Genomic DNA, 16,412 nt, shown 5'->3' with positions numbered 1-16,412 from the left:
TAAGAATAAAAAAATGCATTTTATATCTGATTTTACTGAACATAAATATGACTTTGCAAGCTTCTTTTAAATCGTGACAATGAAATCTCCATATAAAGCTGATGCAGTACATAAGTGCTACTCAAGGCAAGGAGAATTCTTATATCTTCATTTTATATACATGTTTATTGAAACATGACAGATTAAAAATTTATCAACTATTCACTGTGATATTTACCATCTTCTTCAGTAAGCACATTTATGGGTGCACTCCGAATTCCTTCACCTTTGAGTGTACTAGCTGACACCTCAATTGTATACTGCGTGTACTTCTTCAGTCCTAAATAGAAATAAGACAGATAAGACTTACACAATAACCTTTAATTATATGCAGGAAACAACTATGAAATATTTCTTAACAACCTTCCAAAAGTAAAAACTAAGCGGAAATGTAGTTCTTTGAACAGTAACTCCTATGATAAAGACAAAACAACATAGAAAAATGTGGAAAAGAACTGACTGAAAGTACTCTTTCATGTGATTTGCAATAAACTCCTATCTTATTGAACCCAAGAGCCAGAACTGTCACACTCTGCATAAAACTAATTACACTTAGCACTTTTAACAACAAGTTAATGTTTTGTGGTCTCTCAGCAAAATAAATGTAAATATCCAATATTATATTCTTTTACCTTTAATAGTCTGGATCAAAGAAGTTGTATTTATCATTCTTTCCTCATTTCCATTACTTTTCATTAGATAAATCGTATATTTTTGTATAATTCCATTGGGACTACTTGGAGGGAAGAATGACAGCTCAATCTCTCCAGAGGAAATATTTTTGTAAGTAATATTTTCTGGTGCACTATCAGGCACTGAAAAAAATATATATATACAGCATAAACAATTCTACACTAATAATGTATTCTGCTGAAGTTTTCACCCCAATGGTCTAGGATACACACACATATACACACTTGTCAAGTCACTTCAGTCATGTCTGACTCTTTGTGGCCCCAGGGACTGTAGCCTGCCAGGCTCCTCTGTCCATGGGGATTCTCCAAGTAAGAATACTGGAGTGGGTGGCCATGCCCTCCTCCAGAGGATCTTCCCAACCTAGGGATCAAACCTGCATCTCCTGTGGCTCCTGCATTGCAGGGGGATTCTTACTACTGACCCACCAGGAAAGCCCATACACACACACATAGACACACACACACACACACACATCAGAACATTCACTAGAATGCAATTATAATAAATACCCTAAATGTAGAAAAATATGGGTAAATTATAGCACTTGCAACTGTGCAAGAAAAATTTCATCTCAAAGAAAATTCATACTACAACTCTACAGAATAATGTTTATTGGATGATATTTTTTATCAAAATACTTGAGACTATACTAAACTGTCTTACTGTGCAGAACATGCAGATACAGTGGTCCCGTGGTACATGGAGGGAAATGGTTCCAGGTCCCCCATGTCCCCACCCCTTTCATGGATACCAAAATCCAAGGATGCTCAAGTCTCTTATATAAAATTCCACAGTATTTGCATAGAACCTAATGACATCCTCCTGTATACTTTAAATCATCTCTAGATTATTTATAATACCTAATACAATGGAAATACTATGTAAATAATTGTAAATACAATGGAAATGTTATGTAAATAGTTGCCTGCCAGCATACAGGAAATTTAAGTTTTGTTTTTGGGAACTTGTTTCCTGCAACTTTTTTCAAATACTTTCAATGCACAGTTGGTTGAATCTGTGGATTCAGGGCCCACAGGTACAGGCTAACTGTACAAGAAGGAGAACTTGAAAATACTTAAAAATTGTTTCTGTCTTTCATTAATAATAACATATAAATGGTTAATAGATTAGTTTTGATATACAACATGATCTATAACAAGGCAAGGATCCTCTCCTAGACAAAAGGAAAGGATATAATAACCTGGTGTAATAACCTGCATATAATAACCTGGTAACAAAACAGTCTCCTAAGGATGTGTGTGCTTAGTCACTCAGTCTTGTCCAACTCTTTGTGACCTCCTAAATTGTAGCCCTCCAGGCTTCTCTGTTCATGGGATTTTCCAGACAAGAATACTGGATGGATTTCCTTCTTCTTCTCTAGGGGATCTGCCTGACCCAGGGATCAAACCTGCATTTCTTGTTTCTCTTGCATTGCAGGTGGTTTCTTTACCCGTTGAGCCATCAGGGAAGCCCAAGGATACAATTTATCAATAAATAAAACACAAGTTTCCTGTATCTACTAATGCTTTTATTATATTGAATGTAATGGCCACAAAATGGTTCTCTACATATATTCAACTACTAATACTACATATAGGATTCAATTCTAGAAAATTGGATATTGGAAAAGGTACACTAAATTGAATGATCATTATAATTAAAAGAAGTAAAACTTTACATAAAGTTACCCTTTTTCTTGTAAGGAATTGCAGAGCTGGCAAAGAAGTCAGAAATCTATGGTGGACCAAAAACAAATACAAAAAATAAAATAAAATAAAACAAACAAAATACAAAGTAAAAATAGGAGTCCTGATATGAAAGCTGGAACTAAAGCCTGCTCTGACTTATAGGGTAATGGTTAATCCTGGTGACTTTGAGTTTCTGTATTAACTGCTGTGTGGAGAGCCAGAAAAAGAAGATAAAACATTTGGCCAGTAGAAGGGTAAAAAGTATCCCTGCATCAAGTGTTGGATCCCCAAAGAATGCAATTTCAATAAGACCCAAGATACGGGCCAATTCAGGGGGCACTCTGAATTCTTCAGCAGAGTGCCATAGAATTGAATCTGAGTGGTTCTTCCTGTACTTGTGCAATGAGGTACGTTCACTCTCACAGGACAAGAAGTGAGAAAGAAATCTACCAAGCAAAAGAGGACAGAAAAGTAACTTTTTTCCTCTTATCATGCCTCTGGATAGAGAGGTGGAATAGAAAAAAAGAAAAATAAAAAAACTATGTGTTGTTGGAACTGTAAGCCTATCTGTATGAGCACACGTGGCCCAAATTCATGGACCATATATAATCACTTAGAACCAGACATGGAACAATGGACTGATTCAAAATTGGGAACAGAGTATGTCAAAGTTGTATAATGTTACCCTGCTTATTTAACTTAGATGCAGAGTACATCATGTGAAATGCTGGGCTGGATGAACACAAGTTGGAACCAAGACTGCCAAGAGAAATATTAATAATCTCAGATATCCATTTGACACCACCCTAATGGCAGAAAGCAAAGAAGAATTAAAGATCTTCTTGATGAAGGTGAAAGAGGAGAGTGAAAAAGCTGGCTTAAAACTCAACATTCAAAAAACGAAGATTATGGCATCTGGTCCCATCACTTCATGGCAAATAGATGGGGAAACAATGGAAACAGTGATAGACTTTATTTTCTCGGGCTCCAAAATCACTGCAGACGGTGACTGCAGCCATGAAATTGAAAGACACTTGGTCTTTGGAAGAAAAGTTATGACAAATCTAGACAACATATTAAAAAGCAGAGACATTACTTTGCCGACAAAGATCGATATAGTCAAAGCTATGGTTTTTCCAATAGTTGTGTATAGGTGCAAGAGCTATACAATAAAAAAGGATGGTGGTGGTGATTTAGTCACTAGGTCATGTCTGACTCTTGGGACCCCATGGACTGTAGCCTGCCAGGTTCCTCTGTCCATGGGATTCTCCAGGCAAGATACTTGAGTGGGTTGCCATTTTCCTTCTTCAGGGGATCTTCCCAACCCAGGAATCAAACCCAGGTCTCCTGCATTGCAGAAGTCTACCTACTGCAGACTGTTTACATTTACCATTGCAGATGCTTTACCAACTAAGCTATAACTGAAGCCCAAAAAAGGATGAGCACCAAAGAATTGAGGCCTTTGAACTGTAGTGCTGGAAAAGACTCTTGAGACTCCCTTGGACAGCAAGGAGATCAAACCAGTAAATCAACCCTAAAGGAAATCAACCCTGAATATTCATTGGAAGGACTGATGCTGAAGCTGAAGCTCCAATACTTTGGCCACCTGATGCAAAGAGCCAACTTGTTGGAAAAGACCCTGATGCTGGGAAAGATTGAAGACAGTAGGAAAAGGGGACAACAGAGGATGAGATGGTTGGATGGCATCACCAACTCAACAGACATGAGTTTGAGCAAGCTCTGAGAGTTGGTGATGGACAGGAAAGCCTGGCATGCTGCAGCCCATGGGGTCACAAAGAGTTGGACACTACTGAGCGACTGAACAACAAATATAGCCTAAAAATACCTCTACTTCAGAATAGAAATTAAAATGAATTTGTGATACTGAGTTGCCATTACTCAGAAGCAACTAGCAGAAGAAAACACACATTCTCTCTGAAGAAACTCAACTTTAACTTTAGGTCACAATTAGACAGAAAAGTGATACCAATTGAAAAACTACTGGAATTCTCTACCCAGAAAAATTAACAAGAGCAAAATACCAACACAGTCAGCCAATCAGAAACAGAGAGAAAGCCATCAATCTAATCTCACTAGCTAAAACTGTAAGCAATGCATTTACACAGAAAAATACTTGCAGGAGATGAAAGACCATAGTTGGAAAGATAATGGTTTAAAATTGCCTTCATAGAACAATAATGATTAACTTGAGGTTTAAACAATATAAACTATATATATATATACATACATATATATATATTATCATTGCCAATACTAGTAATGCCATTACAAGTTCTTTTCCTTCAAGAGAAAGAATTCAACCTTTTTACTGGTATTCTAAATACAATGGATATAAATATGCTACTAATAAATTTAGTAAAGAAAATTCAGAAGCCTTGAAAATAGAGAAAAGTACCCGTCAACCCCACTGTTACCTGTTATGGAGTGTATTGCATTTAAGGCAGACTTAACAGGAAAAACTGACATAAAAATGCTGACATTTCCAAAACTCTGGGAAGAACTTTAATTCAATGTGCAGCTTGATATAACAATATAATCCTACAATCCCTCCCCAAATACTCAAAATCTTCCCTAGTATCTTCCTAAACCAATGCATTAAATTGAGAAAAATCCTGAACAAGTACTCTGTTTCCTTAATCTTCTGACTCTAAGTGAAATCTCAAAACTGCTTGAGAATACTACAACATAGCACTCTTGGGTTGGTAGGTGTTTGTTTTTCTCTCCTCATCTCTGTAACCATAGGACCTAGAACCCTTTCCATATAGAGATCTGTTCTTTCCTCTTCCTGAAAAACTCTAGGTGTTACCCCTCCTTTAAGACAATCATCCAGTGTTTCTCTGCCATTTCTCCAAACATCTTAAAAATGCAATCATCTGACAACTGACCTCTCTACCACTGTGAGATGTCGAATTGATGGAAATAACCTATGTAATTCCCTAGACTCTGTATTCCTTGAGCTCCACAATTCCAATAATTTTTTCCTCCGCCTCACTTTAACCAGTAGCCTTCATGGCAACACCTGAGGCCTTCATCACCAATAACTGCCAATATTCCTCTCTTTGGCAACTATCTACCTCTCCAGCTGATTGACCGCTATATTGTCAATTGAACAGTCACTGACCCTCATCAAGTCTTTACTGTCCATCACCACTCTTAATGTCCTCATCTCCCTGCTTACTCAGGTCAGACTTAGTCTATCACTAAAATCACTCCCTAGCAATCTCCATCAACTCCTTTTTTTTTCTTACTTTTCTGGCAAAATTTCAGCATTGGTTGAACTGAACTCCAGGCTAGTCTACATCCGCAATGCAACAGGTGAACATGTCTGAGTAAAATACCACTTCATGCTGACTAGCCTTACTTTAATTTATAACCTCAAATCTCAATCTTTTCCATCACTTGGAAGCCTATCTATTTTTCAGTTAATTCAGTCTTCTACTCTGTTATGCTTGTTTTCACCATCATCTCTCTACACAAACATCCAGTATCTCCTCCCCCTCTTTATTCAACCCTGATAAACCTGCTTCTAATTTCATGAGAAAATAAAAACAGTCAAAGAGGACTATATATTTTCCTACCATTCATCTTCAACTGCCTTCTTATCTAAAACCTAGTCCACTTCTGCACTAAATTCCATTCCATCTACCTAGTTAAACTTTAGACTTGATGTTTTTTCCTCTCTGTTGTATTTTTAGTTGTTCTCTCATCACTGAATTATTTCTATCATGATATATACATTGTATGTGGCTTCCCTGGTAGCTCAGCAGGTAAAGAATCCACCTGCAAGCAGACCCTGGTTAGATCCCTAGGTTGGGAAGATCCCCTGGAGGAGGGCATGGCAACCCACTCCAGTATCCTTGCCTGGAGAATCCTCATGGACAGAGGAGGCTGGTGGGCTACAGTCTATGGGGTTGCAAAGTGTCGGACACGACTGAGTGACTAAGCACACATACACACACATACATCGTATACGTGTGAACACACATCAGTTATTGCTCTATTCTGTCCTCCACTCTATATCCACATTTCTCAAATTTTGCCTTTACCCATTTTCTCCACTTTCTTGCCTATCATGCTCTTTTAGTCCCACTTCAGTTAGGCGTTTTCTCCTCATTTTTAACCATGAAACGTACTGTCATGGTGTCACCAATGGCCTTCATCTTGCCAAACCACTAATCAATTGTGTGTCATTACTTCACTGTCAGGGGCTTCCCTGGTGACTCAGTGGTACAGAATCTGCTTGCAATGCAGGAGACACAAGTTTGATCCCTGGGTCAGGAAGATCCTCTGGAGAAGGAAATGGCAACCCACTCCAATATTCTTGGCTGGGAAATCTCATGGGCAGAGGAGCCTGTCAGGCTACAGTCCGTGGGGTAGCAAGAGCCAGACATGACTTAGTGACTAAACCACCATCACTTCACTGTCAGTAGCACTCAACATAGGAAACAAATTGCTTCTAATTTAAAATATCTATTCATTAGACTTCCAAGATATGATCTTCTCTTCACTTTCCTCCAACCTCACTGGCCACTCCTGCTTAGTCCTTGACTGGCTCCTCCTTGACTTCCCAAAGTCTCCATGTCCTATTATCTGAGGATATAGCTGTATGCTTCTTTTCAACTCTATCTGCACTCACCCTGATGTGACTTTACCTCATCCTTGACTTTGAACACCCAACATATGGTGATGCTTTTAGATTGTGTATTCAACCCTGGATCCTGTCCATGAGTTTTAAACTTATATGCCCAATTGCCTTCACAACAGGTACTTGAGTATTTCAAACATGTTCAAAATATGAACTTCTAAGTTTTCTCCAACCTGATCTCTTCCCCAGACTTCCTCATTTCAGTAAATGGCACCTCATTCACCAAGATACTTAGGCCAAAAACCTAATAGTAAATCTTGAGTTTCCTCTTTATTCCCACATCCAATATATTCAGAAGCAATCTTCTAAAACTGCAAAACATACCAAATTCTCATCGCCTAATTCTCCAATAGCTTCACATTAAAATTAAACATCACATTTCTTAGTATGGCACCCACGAAGGTATGATCCTCCTCTGCCTCTCTCTCCCTCCTCATCTGCTAATTCTATCCCATAGCTCACACTGCTCAAATGAGAGAAATGGTCTCCTCTTTCTCAGACACATCAAGTGCCTTCCCTCTTCAGGAACTTGGTAATTGTTATTCCTCCTCTGGAACATTTTCTTCCTTATCCTCATCTAAGTAAATTTCACACATTATTAATATCTCTAGGCAAATATAACCTCCTCAGAGAGGCCTTTTCTCAGTCTTCCACCTCAAATTGCCTGCTCATTCTTCTATAACTCTCTTTCCCTGATATTTTTTTTCAAGGAATTTGCCAGTATCCAAAATCATATATATTATTTGTTTACTGGTTTATTTTCTCTGACCCTTCTAGAATGTTAAGTTCCAGAAAGACAGAAATTCTGCTTTATTTACTGCTGTAACTACAGTGCCTAGTTTAGTGGTAGTACGTGATATGGAATCCATAAAAAGTCTGTTCAGTGAATGAAAAACTATGCTCCAGATGGTATAGAATATATTTAAAACAAAGGAGAAATTTACATCTAAGGAAAGTAAGTAAAATTGAATTGAATAGCTCTTTAATTGCAAGGGAAAAAAGGAATTAGTGATGCTATGCTTTAATTTTATAAATCAGTATAACTTGTGACTTTAAAAAATTCTCATTGGAATTCACTAACTCGTCCCTGTGGATTTACCTGCCTACCACCAGTAGTCAAGATATAAATATGCAGCCCTGACCCCAGGCTGACATCCTATGCATTTTTATTCATTTCTCCTTAGGGGATAACCCATGCTGGATCTTCAGGGAAAATAAAGCAAGATAGATTTAATGACTTGGTGATTTTGGAGAGTAATCACATATTTAAACTTTTCTGAAATAGCATGGTGCTTCCAATAGTAGAAGTATCATGTAAAATGGATAACTCATGAATGAAAAGTAATTATTATATCAGTTGGAACAAGCTGGAGCTATTAAAAACTAAAAATAAAGAATAATTTAGTTCATGATGATCCTAAAATAGTGGGACATTATCTTGGGTATGCCAGATTATTGTTTAGCATAGATAGTTTTAATGTTACATAGAGAAAGTACTAAATGCCTTTCATTAACATGAATAAATTTATACAGTCCCACACAAAGTTTTGATCAACAACTAAGTTAAAATCCCCTAGTAGTTATTGCCCCAATTCAGACTTACTCAAGGCAGTAGTTAAGGCTTACTGTAAAGAAAATTATATCTTAAAAATGGAAAGGAAAGAAAACATACATATATAGATCATCAAAGGGTAAATCTGTATGGGAACTTAAAGTTCTTTATGTGGTTATTGTGCCCTAAGTATGAGAAAATATAAATTAATTTCTTGTTTGTTTATTAACTGCACATTCTATGCTTAAAACACACACACAAGATTAATCCTATATAGATTTTTCCTGCTTAAACAGAGGATTTTACGTTCAAGCATTATAAACTCTAATTACCCAATATGAGAAAACATCTGAACAAATAATTTACTCCTATTTGTAATTAGCAGCATTAACACTATTAATTAGCTGTAGTTAGCTTTTGTAGTTAGCTGAGTTAGCACAGCTCTCAATTTCTCATGAAACAATATTAAAAAGTGGGATCTTGATTTTTACAGTAAGAATAGAGGGTGTATTTACTATATTTAACAAGAACATTGATCACTGGGAATAAACAGTTGCTCCTGAGTACATCCTGCTTCAAATGACACCTTGAGATTGTGTTTAAAATTCTAGCTACTTCTATTGCAAAAAGAACTCAAATTGGTGGTTCAATTGTATTAGACATGATCTAGGAAAAGTCACTGATGCAGATTCCATTGCCTGTGAAACATCCAGTAATTAATATTAACTTTAGGAGGGTGGAAATTCATTTTCTTGTGCAGTGCTAATAGAGCCCAGGTAAAGGTTGCTATAGTATAAATTATTTGCTGAATATTTGTTGAAAGGATAAACCTCGCAGACCTTAGTTTTTCATTAGGAATGCAGATAATAATACCTTATTGCTTTATTGTAGAATTAAAAAGGCAAATTTTTGTGAAAGTCAATAGAAGAATATGCTGTAGATACTTAAAATGTGCTTCATTTGCTTTCATTAAAGTCACATTGTGGAAAAAAAAAAAATATGCTTCTTTCCTTGACATGGTGTAAAATGAAACCAGGTGGAGACTTTTGTCAAAAATACTTATTTTGCATATATTTATAAAAGCAGTGAAGCATGCTAATATATATAATAATTATTTTACACCATAATATACAATTAATGATGATTAAAAAAAACACTCTTTTCATTACTCATTCCTGCCATTACAACTGTTGCCATCCCCTATGGTCAATTTTATGTCATTTCATTTTATTAATTTATATGACAGTCTCAAGAGGATGAAAAGTGAAAAAAAAGTGTCAGTCACTCATTTGTGTCTGAATCTTTGCAACCCCATGGACTACAGCCCCCCAGGCTCCTCTGTCCATCGAATTCTCCAAGCAAGAATACTGGAGTGGGTTGCCATTCCCTTCACCAGGGAATCTTCCCGACCTAGGGATCGAACTCAGATCTCCTGCACTGCAGACGGATTCTTTAAAGTCTGTGTCATCCTCTATGGTCAATTTTATATCAATTTATTTTATTAATTTCTGCGACCAGTCTCAAGAAAGTACTTTTGCCCAAAGGTAAGCTGGTTTACTAGATTCCTGATTCCTCAAGATCAGAGACAGGGCCTCACCTCCAGCATCTGGATGAACCATAAGAAACTGCTGATATTTAGCCAATTATGACATATAGAAACAGGGACTCCAATCGTTCAGCCAGTAGCTAGTCAACAAATATTTATTTTTTAAAATGCAGGGATAAAATAGTAACTTTACATTTAGTTTTAATTCTAGGCATGTGCTACAGAGTTGGCCTAAAAGTGATACTCCAATGTATGTTTATAAGCATAATATAAACAATGCACTAAGATCATCAGGCAAATGTCTTACTTTGTGCTATTTGCTCTTGTACACTGAAACTGAAACACAATTAATTCTTTGCTTACATTATTTCATTCATATAGGATATACACCCTGGCCACAACAACCTATATAATGTCCATTCTACCTAATTCTTTAAGATTAAGGTCAAATGCTACCTCCTCTGTAAGGCTTCCCCAGGCATGTCCTTTCTGTGCTCAGACTCTACACCTCTGTCTATATGTATATCTCAAGAATGTATACAAATATACACACATACATAGACAGATGCATAGAATTTACATGTATTAAGTCTATATACATCTATGGGCTTCCCAGGTGGCTCAGATGGTAAAGAAGCTGCCTGAAATGCAGGATACCTGGGTTATACATCTATAGATATATATCTACTTACATCTTTACATATGTGGCTCAGACAGTAAGGAATCCACCTGCAATGCAGGAAATGTGGGTTTGATCCCTGGGTCCGGAAGATACCCTGGAAGGAAATGGCAACCCACTCCAGTACTTGCCTGGAGAATCCCTTGGACAGCCGAGTTTGGTGGGCTACAGTTCATGGGGTGTCCGCAGAGTCGGACACGACTGAGCGACTAACACACACACACACATCTATACATATATATGTATAAATATAGATATATCTGTAGATAGATGCATATGGATGTATACAGAATTTATATAGATTATAGATAGTATAGGATTCTATTCTTATGAATGTGTCTCTGCTATTTCCTAGTTTCAAAGCAACCTAATTTATAGGTACACTGAAAGGACTTCTGATTTCTCAAGATACTTCCCTTGAAAAAAAAAAAAACACTGACTTTTATTCCGGAGTTCCCTTATATATAAATCAGATTTTAAAAATTTACACAGCAAGTCTTTTCCCACACCTTCCCACAAAGAGCATATAAATTCCTGGATTATACAGAACAGAATGACAGACTTTAGGTTATGTTAAATATAAAACAATATGACAATTATCGGCCATGTTTACCTCATTAATATGTATAGGAAAAAAAACTTACCAGTCTCAGAAGTCCTCACAGAAAGTATAGAAGATAACTGATTGCCATGGCCGAATCTGGTATATGACCTTACAGAAATGTTATAGACGGTGAAAGGTTTTAAGTTTCTTAAAATTATGTTTGTTGTTGAAGTGTTCTTCATGAATAAGGTATTTACATTTCTACAGAGCACTTCATAGGCAACAATAATCCCATTGGGTTTCTCAGGTGGTGACCACTTCAAACTTATTTCACTAGCAGTAACATCAGTAACTTCAACATCTTGAGGTGACGATTCTGGTTCTGGGGGAAGAAAACAATATGTGTATTTTTTATGTTTATTGCTTCAGACACTAAAGGCAGCATGAGGTAGATGACAGTAAGCATGCAACACCATTTGCTTCTTTTTATTAAAACTGCACCTAACATTCTTACCATCTTCTGGAGTTCTCACGAAGATGTCATTTGCTTCAGACAAAGAACTTTCTCCAACAGTGGTTGAGGCAGCCACTCTCATTTTATATTTTGTGTATTTCTTTAACCCTGTAAGGAAAATAGGCCATTTGTTCAAAGTCCCTAGAATACTATTCCTGGAGTAGTGCCATTTAACACAAGACTAGTGAAAATAACTTATCTGGGAGACTGGTTCTCTAAATCAGCCTCCTATCATCCCAATCTCCCAAACTTCCTTGGTATGAGAGCCTTCCATCTTGATGAGGTTTTAGTTCTCTCCTAAAATATCAAGGCAATGGTCTGAGACTGAAGAAACAATTTTTGGCACACTGCAAGGAATGTAGCTGATTTGGCACAAACACCACGTCAGCTCAGTTACTTCAGCTGATGGTCACATACAGTCAATCAAGCCTTCAATACTGAGTTATTTTGATGCATCAGGCATAAAATTCCATAGGTCACATATATTTTTAGGATACCTGTGGTCTGATGACTTTATTTTCAGATAAATATAGTGAAAGAAAAACAACATTTGATGAAGTTATTTCTGCAAGTATTTTTGAAGATATCCATGGGAGCATAGCACAACAAAATCTGGAATGATGCAACATGTACCCCGCAGTGTTTAATGGCATAGAGAGATGTGCATTTTCCATCAGAAGAAGAATGTCAAAACAAAATTTTGTTCTACCTGTTATGAGAAAGTTGTTATCTATAGTAGTCATCTGGAATGCTCTGTTTGTATCCAGTTCCATTGCATAAATTGTATAATGAGTTATTTTCCCATTAGGATATTCTGGAGGATCCCAATATAACAAAATAGATGAAGAACTAATATTTTTATAGTTTATAACTTGAATGGAGCTTGGCACTTGAGAAGAAGAATGAAAAATTAATATGAATGAAAAGTATTACAATGTACCAGAGCGATATCTGCAGGTAACTATTTCAAAGGAAATATATGCTTACCTTGCTCAAGTGTCCTAACATTGAGAACCGTTGGTGGTCCTTCTCCCATGATGGTGAAAGCAGATACACTAATCATGTGCTCAGTGAAAGGTACAAGTCTTCTGATAACGTAGGACAGCTGTTCAGCAGCAATGTCAGTGATATACTGATTCCTTGAAGTTCCTATTTGAAATCAGTTTTTAAAAAATTTAACAAGTGTTTGGCTTTGTGATCAAAATCATTTTTGCTTCCACAGTGAAATTTTAAACCCAATTTCACATTATTCATTAATCTCTCCATGTAATCCCTTATATGAAAGGTAGATACATAATTAATAATAAATATACTGAATGTACTCCAATAACATATATAGACATTTTGTGCTCATAATATAGTTTTGCTAGCTATTATACACTATCCCAGAATAAGAGGTTAGTGTTTTGAGAAAATATAACTTTCTAAAAAAGACAGGTTAGGAATTCTTTTCCTAAAAAACAACCGGGCAATAGCATCAAATTGAAATATTATAAGTCAATGCTGCATTATGACATAAAAATCATGGAAATAAGATTTTATTTGGACTCAAAATTCACCACACATTTGCTAAATCCATTAATGATTTAAAGTAAGCATGCTTATAAAACTGCCACATAAATATATCTGGACAAGGATTTCAAAAAATAAGTTAGTTTTTTTTTAACTTATTTAGACTATGCACTTCCAACAGTGATAATTAGTGCTTAGGCCAAACAGAGTATTAAAAAAAAAATCTGTATCAGAAATCATGGGCCTCTTAATTTTTAGTGTCTTCTAAAAGTTGTCTTCTTTGCTCAGGAAAAACTTGTCAGTAAATGAAATAAGCATATATTGAATGCAATGTGATACTTTTGCCAAATTCCACCATCAATATAACAAATTTTAATTTGGAAGGGAACAAATACCAAATTAGAGAAAAAGCAACAGGAGAAAACTTTTTTCCTCACTTAGCATTTTAGAAAAAACAGAGATAATTTAGATCTGTTTCTTCTAACCAAATATTTTTAATTCACTGTATATGACATTCTCCTTATAGAAACAATAAGATCCCTTGACCCTGAAGAGTAAGTGTATACACTAATGATATCACCACATCACTGGGGTCACCTCCACCTGTTGATCACCCCACGCACTAGAGTTGTAACTTTCTGACCTATTTACCTTCAGTGACATTTGAAAACCTATTAGTCAAAAGCTGCAGAGAGTGTGAGGCCTGTGAATGATTTGAAGATATGTTAATCCTTTCCCATCACACCTGCTTTGGCAACTGTAATAACTGATTGTCTCTGCAGCTTGGCTGGAGACTCTAGGGTGCTACTTTCTCTGGAGGAAGGTCAGATGGGTTAGGAGGGGCCAGCTCCTGCCTGTGTGGCATTTCCATTTGCCGCATGAGGTTATCCAACAGTTAAAGAAAAAAAATCTGACTCTAGCCCATGGACCATTAATAATTGGGTTGAACTCTGAGCTAAGGTTCATATCTGTGCTAGCTAGTACTGGTGGTTTAAATACATTTCACACAGAACAAAAAAATGTACCTACCAAATGTTGAAGGCTGGTCTTCAGCTCTGCCCCTCACAGGAAAGTAATTATGTGGATGACTGTTATATATAACTGAAGCAAGTGAGTACAGGTCAGAAGACATCTCTGCTGAGCCCTCAAATAATCCTGCCATTGACTCTACTATGCTCACAGTTTCTGGAGCCATGGGGTTTATATACTGCACCTGAAAACAGATATTTGCAGACAGTGATGGTTACACTTAATAATGGCTTCAATCAAGTACTAGTTTCAAAAACTAGTAATTTGGGAATGATAAATTTTTTAAAGATAATATTATTTCCATGACTACTGTCTCCTTTACACTCCAAATTTTCATTCTGAAACTATTAAAATCCTGCATCACTGTAGCCCATTATGATCAATTCCATATCTTAAAACTCCATACTGTATTGTGCGAAAAAGGAGATAATTTATTTCTGACTCAAAAATGGTAAAAAAAAAAAAAAAGCCATCCTCATGCAAAATTTCATGACTAAAGTATTTTAACTGCTTACCACCCAATAATAAGTTGTCTAGGCCTAGTGCCTTATTAAAGTGTGTTTTGCTTTGCCATCTATATGTCCTCATTTATACACCAGGTGTGAGCAGCCTGCATGCCTACTGGGTACATGTCAATAATAATAACCTATAATCGAGTGAAGTTACAGACATGAACAAAATTACACGGAAATAGTTTTCAAACAGTTCAAGACAGACCTATGTAAGGCTATGGATCTAACGAATATTTTAGGTAATTGTGATTGTTCCAAGATGCCATAGTGTACCTCACATGAATCGAGTTCACCAAAGTAGCAAATAATGACATGAAATAAAACATCATGAGCATATTACAAGTATATACAGTATAGTTTTATATTAGGACAGCAAGAGAACTCTCTCCATTCTTTCCACACAGCATAACAGATTGAAACAAATAGAAAAAATCTGAAAATAATCTAGGTTTAAATGATACCAAGACAATATTAGTAATTGTGTTGACTGTGATAATAGAATTACATAATGAATTAGAAATTCAGTATTTTTTAGGAATCCATACTTAGTTAGGCATGTAAGAGCAAAAAGGATATGAACTCTGGAATTTATTTCAATACACCTGCATCAACAGCAAAAATGAGAGATGGCAACAAAGACAGCATGTTGATAATTACGGAATCCAGGTGATAGGTTAATGGATACACATTATATTCTTTTTTTCTTTCATTTATACCAGTTCAAAATTTTCTAAAATGAAGTATTGGGGGAAAAAAAGACAATGTTCTAAGAACTACTCTTTTTTTGTCAATTTCTACAAGACTCACCTCCAAGACCTTTTTTTTTAGAAGATTTTTTTGAAAGAAGAAAATCACTCTATTCCTTCCAAATCCATGTTCTTGCACCCTCAGAATTTCTAATTAATTCATAATATAGATTTGATTTATTTACAAATTTTGGTACACCTATCTTTTAATTATTTTTTGAGTTGAGCCCAAAACAGGCTTTTACTTCCTTATGAACATAAAGCACTTAGTATTTTTTTTTTTAAAGTAGATGCTCAGAAGAATATCAGGAAGGCAAGGAATTTTAAGGCTACTTCCTTAACCAGTTACAAAGGCAGATCATTTGAATATTAACTCTTCCGAGAAATAAAATCAAGAAAAGATGTAAGGATATATCTAATTCTCTAAATGATATTTGTAAGATAAAATTATCTAAATCTTATTTCTTTACCCAGGGAAGTATTGTGATGAAAAGCAGAGAGATATCAATAATATTTACTCAAAAAATATTATGATAAAGCACTCTGGATAAGCAACCATACTTGGGACAAACTAAAGATCTTCCACCTTCCAAGGCACAATTCAACTTTACTTCCACTGGGAAATCAGAGAAGGCATGAATCACAAACACATAATTCAGAGATGCTCTGGTATTCCAGTCAATAGTTTA

The 16,412-nt window shown here is 36.0% G+C and overlaps 1 protein-coding gene across 2 annotated transcripts in view; it reads right to left on the bottom strand.

Moving 5' to 3' along the window:
• The window catches only part of PTPRQ (protein tyrosine phosphatase receptor type Q), a 242,572-nt gene that overhangs the window by 185,459 nt on the left and 40,701 nt on the right, over nt 1-16,412 (bottom strand). The window contains exons 10-16 of one of the 2 annotated variants that reach the window (XM_081597131.1): nt 14,466-14,649; nt 12,912-13,073; nt 12,634-12,813; nt 11,925-12,032; nt 11,511-11,792; nt 672-854; nt 218-319 (exon numbers count right to left, since the gene is read on the bottom strand). In XM_081597131.1, coding sequence (XP_081453257.1) covers nt 218-319; nt 672-854; nt 11,511-11,792; nt 11,925-12,032; nt 12,634-12,813; nt 12,912-13,073; nt 14,466-14,649 — 1,201 coding nt within the window. The remainder of the gene's footprint in view (nt 1-217; nt 320-671; nt 855-11,510; nt 11,793-11,924; nt 12,033-12,633; nt 12,814-12,911; nt 13,074-14,465; nt 14,650-16,412) is intronic. The other variant, XM_081597130.1, reaches the window with a different exon arrangement.

This window comes from Giraffa tippelskirchi, chromosome 4 (assembly GCF_054371585.1).
Source record: "Giraffa tippelskirchi isolate mGirTip1 chromosome 4, T2T-mGirTip1v1.2.pri, whole genome shotgun sequence".
Lineage (NCBI taxonomy): Eukaryota > Metazoa > Chordata > Mammalia > Artiodactyla > Giraffidae > Giraffa > Giraffa tippelskirchi.
This window is presented reverse-complemented; position numbering and strand designations above follow the sequence as displayed.